Source organism: Larus michahellis, chromosome 4 (assembly GCF_964199755.1).
Source record: "Larus michahellis chromosome 4, bLarMic1.1, whole genome shotgun sequence".
Taxonomy (NCBI): Eukaryota; Metazoa; Chordata; class Aves; order Charadriiformes; family Laridae; genus Larus; species Larus michahellis.
Genome location: NC_133899.1, coordinates 48,858,055 through 48,877,501, shown reverse-complemented (window position 1 = coordinate 48,877,501; position 19,447 = coordinate 48,858,055). Strand labels below are relative to the sequence as shown.

At 39.9% G+C, this 19,447-nt stretch overlaps 1 protein-coding gene across 4 annotated transcripts in view; it reads left to right on the top strand.

Annotated features, from left to right (window-relative positions):
- Positions 1-19,447, top strand: part of LOC141742387 (transmembrane protein 263-like) — a 206,575-nt gene that overhangs the window by 37,777 nt on the left and 149,351 nt on the right. The window contains exons 1-2 of one of the 4 annotated variants that reach the window (XM_074584561.1): positions 13,351-13,483; positions 15,295-15,438. The exons of 2 other annotated variants lie outside the window; for them this stretch is intronic. In XM_074584561.1, coding sequence (XP_074440662.1) covers positions 15,375-15,438 — 64 coding nt within the window. In that variant the 5' untranslated portion in view covers positions 13,351-13,483; positions 15,295-15,374. Of the gene's footprint in view, positions 1-13,350; positions 13,484-15,294; positions 15,439-19,447 lie in introns of those variants that run through there. One more of the 4 variants, XM_074584560.1, reaches the window with a different exon arrangement.

The window sequence follows — 19,447 nt, the reverse complement described above, 5'->3', positions numbered from 1 at the left end:
TTTTCCACTTCTTGGTTGAAAAGTAAAGTAGATGTGGTTGCTCTAGTTTAAACATTACAATAAACAGAAGCTCTGACGCTTAAATACATTGCACCAAAAGCGGTTCCACGATTTCCATCTGTGTTGTGAAAATACACTATTGTGCTAATAAAGATCTGGAGAGGCTTTAAGCTCATTATTACTTAAATAATGCTTTAATAAGTTTAATTTATGAATTATTTGTTATTTAATTCAGGACTTAAAAAAATACTAGACAAAAGACTTCTGCCAGATGTCTGGCACTTACCATCCTATTTCCTCTCTCTTCCCTGTTGTCTTTCCTGGCAGAAACAATGCAGAAAGATGTGGTTGGTGGCATAACCATGCGAATATAAATCAGACAAACCACTGCCTGTTCTAAAGCTGCCTCTTGTTGCAACATCACATGGTCTGAAAGTCACAAAAAAGTTGTTCACCTTGATGTATTTCTCAGAGGGTAAGAGGCCTCCACAGCAATTGAATACAGAAGATTGCAAAAATGAAGTTTTAGGTCAGATTCGGAGATCAGAAAATGTTTTCTGGCATGACCAGTCAAACATCTGTGAGAGGTCTAGGATTTTTGTTTTACTCAAGTCAGATGTGCAGCGTTTTGCAAATTCTGTTGTGTGTCTGAACAACAGAAATTGTTTTCCCATTTGTGGGACTGAGAGCTGTAAACACAATTATCTGCATGTGGAAGTAAAAAGGCATATTAGAAAATGTTGGGTCAGTAGCAGATTTTCAAGGAAACCTAGAGATGTTCGTGTTGCCTGCAGATCCCTTTCTTCCTCCAATTGAGAAAGAAACAGGCTGGAGCAACTTAGAAGCTCTAATTCCTTCACTGTAAGGCAGCCTTGCATATATTTTCAGAAGGCTTGCGGAGCGATGGCTGTGGTTCTTTAAAACTAAGGAAGCTGATATAAATGCTAGTTCTCAAACAGTTCTTTTCCTTGTTTTGAAAAGGAAAGCTTGGGAAACAGCTCCCTGCCACAGCAGTCGAGAACTCATGGTGTTACTTACAGAGCAAGGCTGAAGCTGTACAAGATGGTTGGATCTCATTCTGACCGTGAAACTGTTGATATTCCCCAACTGAAGAGTTGAAATCTCAGTTCTGGATGTTGTGCCATATGCTGTATACATTTGCAGTATTCCTAGGGGAATTACATGTGTTTACTACTCATTCAAAAATCCTGAATAAGTACATGTTGTGTTAGCTGGCCTCCCCTGCTCAAGGTAGTTTGCCATTACAGGCTGGTGCTCCTAAGGTGCTGCAATGCTTGAGGCATCAGTAGCCCCCTGACTACTGATAACATGGTGGTGGCACCTCCACCTTATTGCATTTTAGGGGGCAGTGGTTTGAAGTATGTCCTTTATAAATACAATTTTGGATCAGAACTTAATTACAACCTAGCAGGTAATGATACCAACTGGTGCTGGAAGACGGTAGCATACACTTATGTGAGTCTGGGAGATACACTCATGGTATCGCTTAAAGACCAGAGAAATAGAGAGGTAAGGCATAAGCTGCATATGCAATCTTAACTCTGCGACAAAATCGTTGTGGTTTTTTTTCAGTATCTAGGCTACTCACCTGCACTGAGAAGTTAGGAGCTCTGCTCACCACCATTAGGGCTGCGTCCTTACTGAATGCACACAGATGTACTACTGTTCTTTTTGAGCCAGCATTTCTAATTGTGTATGTTGCCTTTGCACAAGAATAAGCTTTTTTTCTCTGACTTTGTTATTTTATCCTTTTAGCCATCCATCTTTCTTTCAATTGATTTGAAAAATTAAAAGCAATTAGAAAGTTTTAATAAAAGACTCAACATCAGATAAACTTGCTACCCATTAACAAAATCACCAGAAGACAGTACTTCCTATGGGGAGTTAGAGGGGATGTAAAGAGAGTAGGGTTGGAGTTTCTTCCCTGGGTTATCATTATGCCGTGTAATGAAGCAGAAGCTTACACAGCCATGAACTAATTTGTTATAGCTCCTCATGAGGTCTGCAGTCCAGCTGGAGAGAGGTAAAGAGATGACAGTAGTTTGTTAGGAAAGAGAAGGAGGAAGCTTTCTTTAATAAGTTATTTGAAATTTTGGATTTTCTAATGCCATCTTTGTTCAAAAGCCATTTGAATTAAATCATGTGTGTCTGATCTATAAATTGCTAGTGCCTACTTTCTTCCTCTCCCTCTTTTTTGAACATCATGAATGCAAAAGGGAAGGTGACTAAATACTGACACGTGATGCTGTTCACACACTGTAGCAATCTGTTACCATCTTTAACAGTAGGGCGCTGGTTTGGATCTGTTTAAATGAGAAATATGTTTATCACAAGGGTGCTGAGCTATGCTTCCTTTTTAGATTCCTTAATTTTTAATGTGTAATGATTCCGCTGAAAGCACTTCTCTTCCCATTTTTCTTAAGGCACTGCAATATTCATTAATAAGAGCAGCACTGTTGTAAGGTGCAATGTGTTGCCGTTGTATTAAATAATATATATTTGAAAACGGCATTTAAAGTGATGTTTTGAAGGTGTGTTTCCCATGAGCACAACATGGGAATGGCTACTTTGTCCTTAATTCACCTTGTTACACTACAGATCACAAGAAATACAAGAACAGAAACATTTGGAGACAGTTGTTTTCCGCTTGTGATTTTTATCACATGCGACCTCTTTTTTTTTTTTTAACATAGGTTGTAGAGAATTTCCTACTATTTTTTATTAACAAATATTAATTTACTTTGCAGTAATAAATCTGACAAAACCTGCTTAGAGAAGTTTGCTTACACAAATTTGATGCACCGGGTGCTTGAAGCTAGATTTCCTTCTCGATGGCTCACCATTCTGGTAGATGAGGTCTGTGTATGTATCCCTCTAACACATGCAGTATTTGGTTTTTTACATGTGAAAAAGGTATCTTTATTGTTTGTCTTACTCTTTCCTTTAGAGTTCCTTCTTTGGGATTGTGGAGTCCTTGACTGAGATTTTGACACCAAAACAAGCATATGGGCTAGCGTGAATCACAATTGCTACCAGCTTTGTTTGCAAGTGGTCCCAGAGTGCAGCTCTGTCTCTTACAATCTGGCTTTTCTGGCATGGGGCTCATCTGCTTTCCCTTGATATGGAACAGGGATTTTTTTCCGAAGCCCTTCATTGCTCAACACCTTTCCCTCCCCTGCATGAAGAGTAGCAAACCCAAGAGCACAGAGCCAAAGTCTGTAAGTTCTTCTTAGCTTCCCAAGGACTTTTTGGAGGAAAAAATATCCAATCCCTGTGTTGCAGCAAAGGGGATGATATCTGCTTGTCACTGCCAATCATTCTAGCTCTTTTTGCTAGCTCTTTTAAAATGCTGGTGGTACTTAGAAGCAGCACTGGAATACTCCTGACTTTTAGGTATTTTATTTTTTTTACATACCTGGAGAGTGCCGTAGAGTGTCTCTGGCTGTTTTAGACAACCAGTGTCCTCTTGGTGGAAATAAACGTGCAGAACGTCTGTACTTCCATTTTGATTTTGAGTTTGTCAGAATGTGCTTGGACAAATTGGCAGCTAGGGCATATTTAAACAGTGGAGCTTTCAACAGCACACACTTGTGAAAAACCACACAACATTTGAATGATTTTAATCTGCTGGAAAAGCAAATGGGAAAAGATGGTGAAGAACTCTTCAGTTTATCCATGTTTGTCAGGTCTGTTTGCCTGCCTGGCTCCAACGATTGCGTCTACTGAAGTTCAAGACAAATTATCAGTAGCTGGTCATCAGGTTCATAATTTATCTTGTGCAGACTGCTTAACTCCCTGTTTGCTGAAATCTACAAAAATCAGTAGAAAGGAAAAAACAAAGCAGAAACAACCTAGTGAATAAAACGCCTCATCAAAGCTAGTGAGTGTTGCCTTGCAGCTGAATTCTGGTACTGTCTGGCAGGTGTTTAGTTTAATGCTTAGACTGTACTAACCAGTGGTTCCAAAGAACTGTGGAATTTTGGGTCATGACCAAAAAAAAAATGCATTCATGTCTTTTCCAGTAGAAAAACAGTCTCAGAACTGCTGAAGCTGGGCATGGACAGGAAGACTCTGAATGGATAATTATGAGAAAAGCGTAACTAACTTGTGAGATCTCTCACTATAGTGGGCATCCCTTCTCGAGTTTTATGAATTTGGTTGTTCTGAGGGATGGTATTGAGGAGTAGCAGGAAAGAAATGTAATTTGTGAATAATTGTCTTTTCTACAGAGGACTGACTTTCTGCTTTACTGGTCCTGGATGAGTGTGTAGATCTTGTACAAGAACACTCAGTATGCACTTCTAACTGCAAATACATGTATTAAAAAATGCACATACAGAGTGGTGGAAATAAAAGCGTTGTTAGACTGACGGAAAAAATCATCTCATAAGCAAGCAAATTATACTGAATGTATACAAAAATAAAGGATAATGACGGTTGCACAGGCAAAAAGTGGTGATCTATTTCTTTACATAAAACTGTAATATATGTGGCTGGCAAAAAGAAGAAGGGAAAATCTTTTCCTTCTCTCACACAATAGCACTCCAGAACAATGATTCTTTTGTATGATTAACTCTGTGAATGTTGATGCCAGGTTCCAAAAGTGAATCTGCATGGTTCCAAGTTGGTAGATATTGCCCCCACTTGTGTTGTTGGCTAAATGAAATTTCCTCCCCGAGAGCTTGTTTGAGAGCTCCTTTGATCGCTCCACATAACAAGAGGATTCATCTCACAATGTCTGTTTGATGTTAACATACTGTTTTTGTTTCAGAATAGTAAACAAATATGCTATTGCAACAGGTTAAGCATTGCTAGACCTTGGACATGTGAGAAGGTACGTCATCTTAATTTAAAAGTAAAACTTCACCGTGGCTCAGATGTGTTGGAGGATAACTGAGGCAAGGAATGTTTTAATGATATTCTTCTGAAGACTGTCTTGAGTTATTTTGTTTAGTGTGTGTAAAGTACAGTTTAAATACATAAATTTGATTTCCTCCCTTCCCATCAGCCTTCCCAGTGGTGTTTATAGAGCAACTCCCTTTAAAATCTTAGTAGGCAGCTGTTAAACTGCCTGTATCAGGTGATGTGCTTAAACCTTAAGTAAAGGTTAGGATCTGATGCATTTAGGAACAACAGCTTAAGGTGTTACCAGCTACAGCTGTCTGGTTTGCTCTAAGCAACTACCCCTATAGTAAATGATGGCGGGAAGTGCATCCTTTGCTTAACTGCTTCAGACCAGTCCACTTTGCTGTCTTAAACTGCTGAAAAAGGTGGGTTTGAGCTGGATTGTGAATTAAGATACAGGCACACACACACAGGCTTGGCTCTGTAATGGAGGTTGTGACCTCTGAAAGTGATAACATTCCCACGTCTCTCTTCCTGGAGATTTTTTTTGGAGGTACAGCATTGCTTTCATAAGTCACCTCATTTGTAGTGTGGCTTTGGGTCATGGAGTGCAAGGGCCAGTTTAGTAGCCTGAAGACAGGAGGATGTTGGCACTCCCAATACGTTCTCAAAATAATGCTCTCGAAGATGCATAGCTGAAGGAATGTGCTATATCAAACCCCTTGCTTTTCTTCACTTTTTTGTTAACACATTTGAAACGTAGATTGAAACCTGCTTTCAGATGATGATGTTCTTTCTTTAGTGTTAAGGCTTCTATTTACGTAGATGAGCAGGCTCGTTGACTGCTTGGCCCCAGAAAGCTGACACACGTGTGTGTGTGTGGGGGGGTTGCTCTGAAAACCCACAGAATGTTGATCTTTGGAGTCCTCAAAACATTACAGTGTAGTAATGGAGCTGTACGTGACACTGTAGTTTGGCACCCTCCTCCTCCATAAGGTTTCTTTCTTGAAAGCGAAAGATAACAAACATTGCTGATAAATTATACTTATTTATATAAATTATGTAGCCAGATTCTCTTGCTTCGGTTCTGTTTGTAGCTTGTCCTCAGCCAGCTGTCATGCTAGGCCTCTGCTTTGACAGCTGTACTAACTTTTTAACTTCAAATAACATGAAAATAAATATGACCTGCCAGCCCTGCATGTAAAACCAACCAGTGCAAACAAGACACGCTTGTAATAAGGCAATGTGAGAGCTCCGATGCTCTTGTCTTCCACTTTCGTCCTAACATCTGTCACTTGCAGTTTCTGCAATTCCGAAGTTTTCCTACGTTGGCTCTGCCACTGTAAGACTTTGTTATATTGTATTTCGTTTGACTTTATATAGGCTGAAGTAGTGCCTCTTTTCACTGTACTCTATTGCTTTTCCTTAGAAGCCTGTGGATAATACAGTCTTGCCCCACTGTGAGAGCAGGGGCTCTGACTGTTTTTCTGTATTATGAGGCAGCCAAGCTGAAATCTTTGCTCTGATAAAGCGTGCTTTATCCTCGCTCATGCTGATTCAGCAGTGCAGGTACTGAATCTGTGCTCCCTGCTTTGCAGGATGACGTTCTAATCTTTTTCTTTCTCTAGTCTCAATCCCCCCTCCAATTTTGAGAAATACCAAGTCAGAACAGCGCTTTTCTTTCCAGTTCTTGGTTATCTTTAACGCTGATGAGATAGGTACACTGTAGATCTACCATGCACAAAGGCAGATCAAGCTGTACTGTACAGTATGGTCAGTGAACTGAACTTCTAGACGGAAACTCTCCAAAGGGTTAGCAACTTTTGCTGTTGCTTTTACCACAGCAAGAAGTGTGGGTGTGTTTGGGTCTTGGTTGCAGGGACCATTTGTAATGCTAGTGAAGCTGTATGACTGTTTACAGGATATACCATATCTTGGAGTTCAGCAGGCCTAAACAACCCTAGTCTCTACTCTTTTTCCGCTAGTCGGTGTTGTTAGATACCATAGACAGAATATAATTTTAGAAAGTTACCTATTTTGTTTTCATTATTGAGACGATTAATATCTGAACTCCTTCATGCTAATGCTGAAAGTTTGGGGAATTCCTCAGATTCTTTATATATAGAAACAGCATGTCTGTGGTGCTGAGCTGTTCGCTTGTAGGCGGTTATACAGCTGTGAGTGGAGAATTTAGGAGTTATGTTATTTTTCTACTTCTCTTACAAGTTACCTATCTCTGGAGAAGCATACTGTTGACCACACAATAAGTAACATATGTAAGAAAACTAGAACATGTTTTGGTCGCACATGTACAATAATTAAGGTTAGCATAGTTTAAACAGGAGCTCAAAGTAACAAGTAAAGTAGGATATTTAATATGAGAAGAACTGAAAATAATCTTGAGAGAGGAAAAGTTTGATCATTAATGGAGGCTTCTTGTGCTCTTCTTCATTCAGGTTTTCATAAGGTCAAGTTCTGGGAGAACACCAGTGCAGGAAGGCCGTTGCTGTAGTCTGTGTTGGGAGGAGGGAATTCTTTCTGTTTCCCCTTCGTTATTTTCCTTCTCTCCAAAGATTTTGATCTCTCTGGGAACCTGAAACTGTCTTTGGGGAGCTTTACCCTAGGTTAGAAGCTGCAGTACGAAGTGGTGGTGTGACCCTTTCCCTGCCTCTTATCTTCTCAAGGCGAGGAAACCCATCACATTGGTGTGATTCTCTCATGCATTTTCAGTATCCGCAGACACTCCCACCACCCCTTCCCTTGCTCCCCCCAACCCAACCACCAAAACAAAAAAAATACCCCACAATGCAAAACCTCAACAAGTGACTGCTTTAATCTGACATTTGGTGGGGAAGAACTTGGCACCGGCTGGTAGATAGGCTGCATAGGGGCCAAGGTACAGGTCCAGCAGGCTGCAAGGCAGCACAGAAAAGATAAATATTGTCAGAGTGTACTAGTATTGATTCCTAATGTTTTGGGTATTTTTTGGTTGTGTCTATATTCAGAGTAGCGATATGAATGCTAACTGTCTCTGGTCAAGAAAAAAGTTGAAATGGTGCAAGTCCAAACTTGCATGGAGTGAAATCCTGGCTCAAGTACAAAATTTCATGCTGCCTGTTGGTAATTCATTGTACACTTTCCAGTCAAACTTTGATAACTTCTGAATCTTAAAATGTTCCAGTCTCTCTTCCATAAAGACTAGTTGGACCAGTTCTCAGATTGATGTGTTTCCCATACTGCTTTGTTAGAAATTCTTTTATTTTAGGGGGGGCGGACGCAACACTTGGGGAATTTTAGGATTTGGCTTAAACAGTTGCACTGGGGATGCGGTGGTATGATTCAGATGAGTTTTGCTCACTGTATTTTAATTTTGGGAAAGGAGTTTCTTAAATCTAGTTATATAATAGTGAAGCATAACCAAAGTGTTTTCCTTGCCACCTCACCCCAAGACATTGCTTTCTTCTATGACTGTTTCTGTGGCTGAATATATGCCTTGTAAGTCAAATGGTCCCCGTGTTTAAGGAAATATGTATCTTTCTCAGGCAGATTTAATGCAAGTAGTAACCTCACAGAGTTAGTTTACAAGTCCAAGGCCACTGTTTCATTCTGTAACTTTAATAAAAGAGGGTTAAAGGTGGAAAAGACCTAGAAGTCATACTGTCTGTCCCTCAGTTGATGCTTAGGTCATGAAGCATTAGACCCTTGTGGCATTTGTTAATGCTGCAGCATGAGATTGTCCAGACTGATTTGTTCATCCACCTATCATCATCTTGGCTTGGAAAATGGTGTCAGATATGATCCTCATTCTCGTGCTTTGTGCTGCCAGCACATCGTTGCTGGTTTCAGCTACCGTTGCATCAGGCAAAGAAAATAGACCTTTTCCTCCCCCCTCAAATTCAATTACAGCTTTGGTTGTGGATATCAAATACATTCATGATACTTCATAGCATCAAAGAACGAAAATAGTCCAAAGATGTTTGTCATAGCCATAGGCTGCATTATTATACTGACTCATTTCTGTGTGCAGTAAAGTATTAGGGAGGGAGAAAAAGGGGGAGATGAAGCAGTGTGCAGATGCTGCGCAAGGCTGTCTAATGCGTAGAAATAGACGAGTAGTTTCTGTGGGGCCAGGCCTTTTCTCATAGGAAACCTTGAATTTACAGATTTGTTCACAGTGATTTGATCTCTACCGTTTCCTGTCACATAATGTGCTGTGTTCAGATATTGCAATGCGTCTGTTATGACAGATATGGTAGATTTGGGGAGTCATATGAATAGAGAAGTGGGGAAGCCGAGCTATTCATAATTCTCTTTCAGGATGGCTACCAGAACACAGCCACTTAATTTTGGGGTTGGTGTTTATTCACTCGGATTATCTCTTAGGGAGAAAAAAATACTCTGGCAGTCTGTATATTAACCTTACCTGAAAACTCGCCTAGTATTGTTGCTGCTTCTCTCAGTTGTCTTTTGTCTGGGTCTTTGTTGCTTTTTTGTTGTATCATACCTGTAAATGTTTTCTGTGTTCCTTGAGATAGGAAGCACGGTCTCCTATTTTGGTAGGCTTTTAGAGGATTTTTGAGTGCTTCTTCAGGAAGAAAAGGTGAAATAAAAATGTGCCTGCCGACTAGCAGAGAGGATGCTTCTTTCCTGTTGAGAGCTTCTCTGTTTGCTGATAGCCTGTACAAACAGGAATGGATCTGGGCAGAGCTCTGTGCAAAATTCCTCCTTCGCCACACCTCTTTCTGCTGTGTAGACCTTGTTAGAGTAAGCCATGACTGAATTAGCATTTCAGAGGTAGTGCAGTGTCTCAGATGTTTTTGGTTTTGTATTTTATAAGTGGGTTTTCTTTTCCTCCTACCGTTCTCCTATTAATTAGTTAGTGCTGTGTGGAAGATCTGGTCTGCTTGCTGATTGTTGTCTTCGTTATTGAGTTGTAGCGCTAAAGCAGTGTCATTATCCCATGAACCTTCTTTTATGTCTTTAATAAATTCACTCTTACTACTTTACACAGGATGCTAGATTGATGGAAAAAGCTCAAGATGAGAGAGCAAGTTTCCTCACTGTGTTGTGCTAATGTTCCGTCTCCTTTTAGCTGCTGGTTCTTGAGCCATAGGTGTAAGGAGCACAGTCATTTAAATTGTGGCTTTTCAGTGGAAAAAATGGGGATTTTGTTACAGTGGGTACCTCATCGTTGCAGAGTAGCATGAATGTGTTCATTTGAATCATAAAACTTGATGAATACACAGATGGATATTTTTCCTCCTTGAAATGAATGTGTGTTTATGTTCATGTTGTATGCGCATGTGTTCCCAATATCAGAAATAAAATGGGAGAGTTCCTTGCCCAAAGGCAGGTTGTCTTTTCTCTTTTCCTTTAGTTTCCAGTTGTCATACAATCTGATTATGCATTTGTGCATTGAATGTCTTCTACCACTAGGAGAAAATTAAAAAAGGGCCTTGGAAGACTTCCTTAAAATAGTCTAGGAAGTAGAACCTGACGTTGAAAGAAGTCTTGTATATTATTTCTCTTTTTTTTTTTTAAACCTTGCTTCTCAGTCTTAGCTCACAGTCCTAAAATGAACCATAGCTTGTCCAACACAGCAAGTTCAGCGAGTGAGTTGACGCTTGTTTCCAGTTCTTCAGACAATGCATAGTAGAAATTAATTTCCTGAGTAGTTGTGCTCTAGGGCAGATCTTATGTGCGTGCCCGCAGTAGGAGTGACCACTCAATCCAGAATGACACAGCAGCAAAACTAGTGGGAAGCGTGTGAGGTTGTGCCATCGGAAGAAAGGGCTGTGTGCCTGTTCTGACAGAACAAGGATATGGGGAGTGTATTAATTTCACCTGTTTGCTGGCCATTAAACCTGCATAACCCTGCGTGTGTAATACCTCACTGATATTGTATGATATAGTTCAGACACCCATCTTCATGTTTATTCCGTGTTTTGGCATGGGCACAGGCAGAACAGTGGCAGCCAATCAAGCATAATTGTGTTAAATTCTCTTAAAGCATTTGATTGTTTATCAGGATTAGCAGACTGTTTTATTTTGTAGCTATACTGTTCTGTTACCTCTCTCCTTCATGAGACCCTTTCCTCCTCAGTGAAAGATGGCTATATTTTTCTCTTATAAGTAGGACTGATAACTTGCTATTACTCACATGGAGGATGAACTTCTGTAAGTGAAACTTGTAAAATCCTTTCCTCAGATAAAATTATTGCGATTCTTCCTTGTGTCAAGTAACTTCTCTTCAAGTATATGCTGCCAAAATGAGGGCCATGGTCTTCAAAGCCCATCTTTTATCTCCTTTTCAAACCAGAATTAATTTCTTGCATGTCAGTCACCTCCATGGATTGTGTCATCATCATGATAGGATTATATTGGATTATTCATTTATTAGTTTTTCTAAAGTAACATTTGGACATATATCTATAATTAATATAGCTATAGAAATCTGTAGTAGATAATGGGCTGCATATAGGCAGAGAAGCTGCCTTATTTTGGCTAAAGCTGTTTAGAACAGCAAGGTCTCTAGTGACGTAAGCAAAGTGGAGACAGGAACAAGTCGGTTGGCTGCTTCTTGTTTAATTGTCTAATTTTCCTTCCTTTGGCATCCTCTCTGAATTTACCGGACTCTGTGGAGATCTTAAGACTGATACAAAGGAAGTGTTCACAGCATAAAGATGGACCTGTGTCAGTGACAAGGTGCCCTGTAGTTTGTCTTATCGGCCACAGCAGATTGGGAAGGAAGTTACCTTGGCATTTGCATATTAATTGTTTGTTTTTAATAAACTCTCAATTTACAAACTCTTAAGGGTAGTGTTTAATTCATTCTCTCTCCTCGTAATGAACTTCCTAGGGAGAATTCTGGAAATGCTCTGTGTGTAGTAAAGCTGACATTTCAGATGGAAAGAGACTGAGGAGTTAGCTTCTTCCTGTGCGCAGCAAACCTGCACAGGGTATGGCTGTCACAGCCCTCTGTGTCCTGCCTCCGCTGCCTCCTCTTCCTTCTTGGTCTAAAGCACACAAACAGAAGGAGGAAGTGTCTTTAGAAGAAGAAAGATACGTCCGTTTCTGTGTGTGCTTTGCTAAAGGGTTGTTACAAGTCTTCACTGAGTATTGATTCCCATGACTTTCGAGAAAGGGAAATGTGAGTAATCCAACTTCATGAGTGAGCGGACTGAATAAAAAAAACTCATTGGGTTGTCCAAAACTACACAGCAACAGAGTGATGAAGCCAGGGAATCCCTAATACTCTACCCCATTACTCTGACAACTTATTCTCTAACTGGGCAGTATTTATAACAGCAGCATTTATAACCTTAAAGTTGTGACGCAGTCTGATACGTTCCAGAAGCGTGCATTCTGCTCTTGCATGAAGTATGTCTTTGTTCACCTCCCTAGGTTAGACTAAATAAGGGTTGTAGCCCATTTTTGTTAATAGCCTTGTTTATTTCCCAGTGCACTGTCATGTCATGTGTGGGGTGCTTCCAGTACACGCTTGGGGTCATGCAGTATGGCACCACTCCGCCTCCCGCTGAGAGCAGCCTGGATGTAGCACTGGAGGTTTGAAGCAGGTGGCTTGGGACGGTGGAGTAAATCAGCACTTTAAAAGGAGCGCAGTGCAGTTGTATTCTCAGGTTTATCACAGCTATTTGTAACTGGGCTTTCCCTCTGTTGTTCAGAATAAACGGGAGCTCTGATTTAGTGTTGAAAATACGTTTTGTTTTGGAGATTGTTCTGGTGGAATGGGCTCTTTAATGTTTTTTTTCTGTTCCTGCAAGGACACAGGAGTAGCTCTTCTGTCTAATGAAAGAGAACTCTTCATTAAGTGGCAAATTAATGCAGGGTATTTAAAGCTCTCAAGTGGCTCTCTGGCCGTGGTGGAAGCACTTTTTCTCTTACGACTTTACTGTGGGCATTGTACTTTTTCTCTAAACTTTAATAACAATCCTTGCAAGCTAAGCCTTCTTCCCATGTGTTGCTTTTGTGAGAAAGCTGAGCCTTGTATAGTTACAGGTACATCTTGAATGTGACTTACTGCGTCTTCTCTTTACAGTCTTCATGGAAGACTTTGTCTGAAGATGGTAGTATCTACCAGCAGGATTGCTATGTAGTACTTCCAGCTCAGCCTTTCCATTATAGATCTCCCTTGTGAGTGGCTTATCCTCTAGCTCAGATGTTTGAAGTGCTTTCAGGCTGAAACTAAATGTATGAGTTCTCTGCCTAGAAGCAATCCCCACCCTAATATTCCCTTAAAAGCAGGTTAGCTGCAGAGAGTGTAATGTAATCCTCTGTCTGCCTTTAGCGCTTTCAAACTGAAAGTGTTTAAACACTTCCCAAACATTAAATTAATACTTGCAGCGCTTCTGTCAAATCAGCGGCTTGATGCTAAGGATAAGTAGATCAATTTTTTACATATGAAAACAGAAACAAACAGCAGAGTGGCATACAGAAGGTCATGATTGCTGAGCTGGGAATACAAGAGTCTAGTGTCACAGAATCCAGCCTGTTTTAAGAATGAGAGTACTTAAACCAGCTGATGAGTAGTTGTTTATTTTTTGTGTTTCTTCCATCTGAGATCATCTTATTGTTGCCTGAGATCTGTGGGGTGATGGTAAGTCTCATTTTCTTTTTTTTTTTTAATGTCCTTGTATGGCTGTTGACTAACTGAGCCATACCTCTTGATTGGGATTTCTAAAAGTAGCCTTAATAAAATAATAAATGTGTTAAGATTCTGTAATAAGTGACCTAATTATGTAGCACTGTAAATAGGAAATACTTACCAGCATCTGCTTTCAAAAAATTCTGTAAATGGGTTGCATACACAGTTGTATACTTCAGTTGGGCAAAATAAACATTACCTTGCATTTATGCTAAGAAACATATCACATTAAGGATGGACTCTTTTGTTTAAACTTGACAGAATTATGCCAGTTTCTCTCAGGGAAACAAAAGCCTTTTCTGTCAATGCTCCTGTACTTGTAGGATGCAGCAAGATTGTTGGAATGTGTTTAGTAATAGTTTAACTAAAGAAGGAAACTTATGATCTGCATAAAACGGATGGGTAAGTCTTCAGTTTCTACCCTTTTGCCATTTCTCTGTATTCTTCTGTTTTAGTTCTGACAGATACAAAAATGGAAAAATATGATTTTGATTTGATCTTTGGATGTTATGTGAGTTGTTTCTATCTTCTCAGTGCATATGGCCTCATGACACATCTTAGCCTTGGTGATTTCCTCAGGCTGTTGTTCTTACTTACTTGCCTCTGGACAGTAAATGGCCTCTTCCTTGTTTGAATGCTCTTCCAAAAATTTCTTCCTGTAAGAAACTGGTCACTGTGTGTCTGTCTAGCTATTTCCTAGTCTAACGACCTAATCAAAAACTAGCAACTGTGAAGTCAGCTGTTTGGCATGGATATTTGGAGAACTGTGGGAGGCTTGGATATACAGAAGCCTTGGCAGATGCTTGAGGCAATCATCTTGCTTGTCTAACCTGAAATCTCTCATCTGGGAGAAGGAGATATATTACAGCATGAAACAAACCATTTTCCAAAATGTTTAAATGGATACAAGGAGGAAATGGTGAATTTAGACTTCTGCGGAGTCTTTAACTCAGCTTCATGTGTCTACCTGTTAAACAACTCTTTTCTATGCAGCAACACAAATAACTGAGTTTCTGTGCCATCATCACTTTAAGACCAAATGGCAGCATTTATGTATTTGTGTTTAATAATATAGAATGGAGTGCAGGTCTTTAGTTCCCTACAGAGACCGCAGTCAGAACCTGTGAAGTCTACACAAATGAGTCAAGAATTTGAAGATTGACTTACTTTATGAATTCCAATAGGTTGCTGTTTGCTATTGCATGCTAACAGGAAGATGAAGGAGGAAAGTGATAACGACACAGCGTGTGTGAAAATAGAGGTTCCATTAACCTGAGATCCTGTGGCTTCTGATGCTTGAGCATCACTCGGTATGCGTCTGCTCTCGAGACCTGGTTACTTCAGGGCACAACTCTACATATACTGACTAAGGGATCCAAAGGTGATTTTCCAGGTCTGTGTAGGGACAGATGATTGCAGTGACTTGAGCAATTGTCTAACGGCCTCCTACACCTCATGCTTGTTGCTATGACTTAAATAGGGACGTTGTCAAAAGCTGAAGGAGATATGAAGTAAAGAGGTTAAAGGAGACAGTATAATCAGAGATGGTACTACCAAAGACTGGGGAGAGTGAAGACAAGCTGTCCAACAACCGCTGTTTCAAGTTCAAAACACACTGGGGAAAGTACCAAAGTACAACTTTGACTTCGTGTGCTGCATTTTAATTTTTCTTCCTCCATGAACAAGTAGATTAGGGACAGCTTTCAAAGGAAAGCTTTCAATCTTTTCTTCTCCCCTAATCTGCAGCTCTGTTTCTCTTGTAGAATTATCTGCATTCATGTGGCAACCAGATCGTTGCTGCTGCTGACTCTAGAAGCTCACATTAAAGAAATCTGTATACTGGATGCAGCGTTCCTTTTCACACCTGTTTCCAGAAGTGCTTACCCACAAGCAAAGGCAATACACAGGTGAGACCATACTCCATTGCTCTGCTTGCCCATGAAATACTGGAGAGCTTCAGGTCATACTTAGGTCCCGTGGAACATATGCTGTAACGAAACCTACTGCATTTGTTGCATTGTAGATTTTTAGTCAGTAGAGTCAGTAGGCTGAACACAAACACGCCTTTTTTTTTTTTTTCTCTCTCTTCTTCTGTAAAGGTAAGTGCTGTTCCTTAAAGTCAAAAATACGTGATTTTGATGCTTTTGTGGAACAGCCTTGTTGGATCTCTCAAAGTCCCTGGTACGTATTGGGGCAGATGTATGATTCAGTGGTGAGCACACATAAATTTTAATTTGTATCTCTTAAAAATTCCATTGATACAGAACCTCCTGTGAGCTGAACTAGAGCAGATTAGCTTCTTGTGCCCCAGCTCTCTGCAGGGGCAAGGCTGCAGCCACCTAACAGGGATCTATTAAAAACTCTACGTAGTTCTGTTTTATGGGATCATGTGCATGCGAGTACCGATAGCAACACTTCCCACATGTGTCTTGAAGAGTAGAGGGTTGTAGCAATATCTAGCACAATAGGTGGCACTGGCTTTTGTATCGCATATAGGCTTACAAATCTGCTTTACTGCATTGTTAGAAATCAATATTAGAAGTTCATGGCCGTATTTTTTTATAAACTGTAATTTGTTCCTTGCTTCCATATTATTCTTGTTTCTCTTGCTGATACCTATGATAAGAGCTTTAGCACACATTAATGATTCTACTTCTGTCTTTGCACCTTACAACGAAGTGCATCCTCCTTTGCTTATTCACAGTCTGTGTTCATGTGAACATTGGATCACTTTTTTTCAGTAGCTGGAGTGGAAGACATCATGCTACCATTTTAAGGAGATACTGTAGTGTTGGGAGAGCTGTGAGTGAGGGGAAGGAAAACGCATTGTAATCAGTCAGTTGATGATATTCATTCTGACTTCTATGCAGAGAAATTGCTCATTAATTTTTCAAATTAGCCCCAAAAACAGGTAGCTGCCGATTATGATACCAAGCATTGGTTCACCAGTCAGATTCAAGTTACTGCTTCTGGCAGCCAAACTGCAAAAAGGGATAGAATCTTCAGACAAATATGCAAGACCTTTCACCCAAGAGGTCTTCCAAGCTCCTCCCATAGGAGAAATATCAGATGCAATGATGAACTTTAATTCTGAAGGTCACAGCTTGTCTGTAACTAACAAATCACTGAACCCCAAGAAGACAGACAAGTAAAGTACATGCTGACTTTTTGCAGCCTCTAGATGCTCCCATGTACCATGCTGCTCTCTGGGGACTTCTCATGACAGCATGGTCTCTGGCTGCCAAAATACAGGGTGATTATCGCTACCAAGGAAAGTGCTTGTGCTCTGAGCACCTGTGAAGCAGGTGAAATCTAAAAAAAATAATCAAAGATAGGAAAACAAAGGCTTCTTCTGTCTTAGTTTTGCCCAACTCCTCAAGCTGTGGCCATCTCTAATTTATGTGCATGTCTCTTCCGAAATGCTACCAATGTATGTCTGTCCTGATGTTTTGGTATTTGGCAAATACGAGATTTTTAAGATGGAACTTTGTCGTCTTAAGTAACAAATTAGCTTTCTTGCCTTTGTGCTGCCTTATCTGCCTTGACTCTGTACCGTCAGTGGAAGGAAAGAGGAAGGTTTTCTCGAGGGAGACAATAAAGCATGAGCCTGATGTAACTGTTCTGGGCTGTCTCCTGGAAGACTCTTCGTCTCCTTGTGTTGACTGCATAAGGGTGTTGTACAGCTGCAGTTCCATGACCTACTGTTAAGCATTATAAACAGTCCTGGGTATTTTTAACCAGTGTTCATAGAAGTGGTTTGATTTAGTAATCTCACAGAATGTTGGTTTCATAATGATACCACTTTTGAGCTAATTACTCTCACTAAGGGTTAACTTGTGATGATCTTGATTGCATCAGAAGTAGATTTGATACTATCTTCCTTTGTTCAAAGGCTACAATCTACACTTGCGAGATTTCGGTCTTGTTACAGAATGAAATTCGTAAGAGCTTTTTTGCCATCTTCTTTTCTAGGGTGTGTCTTTCCGCTGTTTTGTGAGTCTCTATTGCATAGGATCTCTTGATGTTCAGTTATGCGTACACTTGGATTCTAAACTCCTTCAGGTTGTGTCTTATCTGAAAATCGACCTTACGAACAGTGGTAGTACATTTCTATCAAAATAAGTCTTATCTGGGCTCTTGCAGCAGCAGTGATTAAATAACCCAATTTAAAATAAAAGCAATGGTTTTTGAGGGAAAAACAAATCTTTTTTACCTTTTCCAAGATTCCAACTGCATGCAAGTGTCCAGTGACAACCTGATCTGTGGTCACATAATACTGTCTCTGTAATAAGCGTCAGTACAAAGCAAGAATGGGATTATATTGTCACTCTACAGGTAGGATATAAATAGAGTTTTAACGGATTCCGTATCGCTTGCAAGGCTCCTGCTGCTTGCTGCTGGTGGTGATGCCTTGAAATGTTCATTAAAATGACTTGAAGTGTTGTTTAAGCAGAGTGTCTTGCACAGTCAGCTAAGTTGGCTGCTGTTTTCAATTCACTGTATCAATCAGGACTTCAAGTCTCTACATTTTAATTTCTTTTGCGTCAGAATCAACTTTGTCGGCTCCTTTGTGAAACTCAGTTGCGTAAATTGCCTTCTCAGCTGTCAAAAGTAGGTAACGGACTGCTTTGTAAAGAGCCCATACTCTGAGGACTCTGGAAAGATATTTTTTTCTTTTTTTGAGTCCAAACTTATGAAAAACAGTTTTAGCTTTCTTTTCTGAAGTTTAACTATTACAACTTAGGCACTGTTAATAGCCGATGGTAAAGGTTCAGAACCTACTGGCTGCCAAATGCTGACAAGCACTGTCAAACATTGGGTATGTAAATGAGTTTGATAGAATTTTAGGATTCTGACAAAGCACACAGAAGTAGATGAGAGCTCAAGTGATTTTTTTAATTTTTTTTTTTTTTTTATTTTAAACTTGAAAAGGTGAAAATCTAGGCTTTTACTTTCTGCATTGATTCTTTCTCTGCCTTAGGGAAGCAACAGGAAAGAGACTGTTGAAAGCAATGGTGCTGGCCTACCGTAACTATGAACATTCACTTCGGTAGTTCTGGTGTTTGATACAGACACTTTGTTTTAACTCATCTGTGATACTCCCATTATAAAATCATAAAATTGATCAATGACTTAGTATTTTTACAATCTGACACCTGTGAACAGCCTTCAGAAGAAGCCTGACATCTTCTAGCTCTTCCTAAAAATGCATATGGATGAGTTTTCTTTCTTGTATCTTCATCCTGCATCATAATGTGCAAGTCCAGTACCTTGTTTGTATCAGGCAGGGCCATATAACCTTCTGTATAAAATGATGAGATGGCCTCTTGGGACTTGTTAAATTATTGGTCCTTGGAGTAAGTGTCTCCTCTTGTAGTTAGAAATCTCTTAACGCCTTGTCTAAAAGGGCAGTACAGCATGTTGGCAGTGTGGATCCTTGAGACTGTAAAGAGAATAGCCAAAACTTTCTTCTCAAGCTTCAGGACCGGCAATCCCTGGTTTAGGAGCTAAAAATTAAAACATTTTATGTTTTGTTTACATATCTTCCCTCTCTTTGTCTTCCGTGACTAGTGGATTTATACAGCAATCAAAATCCTATTGTTTTCCTCTTCCTCAGTAATGACTGCACCAAACACTGAGTATATTTTGTGATTTCAAGCTTCTGTTTTCTTATTAGAAAATATTCTGGCTCTGTCACTTCTGTCACAACCTTATAAAGGCGAGCTGTCTGGATAACTCTTTGGGGACAGTCAGTTCTGTCTCTGCTTTCCCTTAAGATGAGACTGCAGTGAGCTTGGCAGTTGTTGGAATTGTTGGAATTTGAATTTATAATGACTATCAGAAGAAAAGGGTCTCTGCATTAATGATTATTCATGATACTTTTAAAATATCCATAAACTTTCAGTGGCTATATCC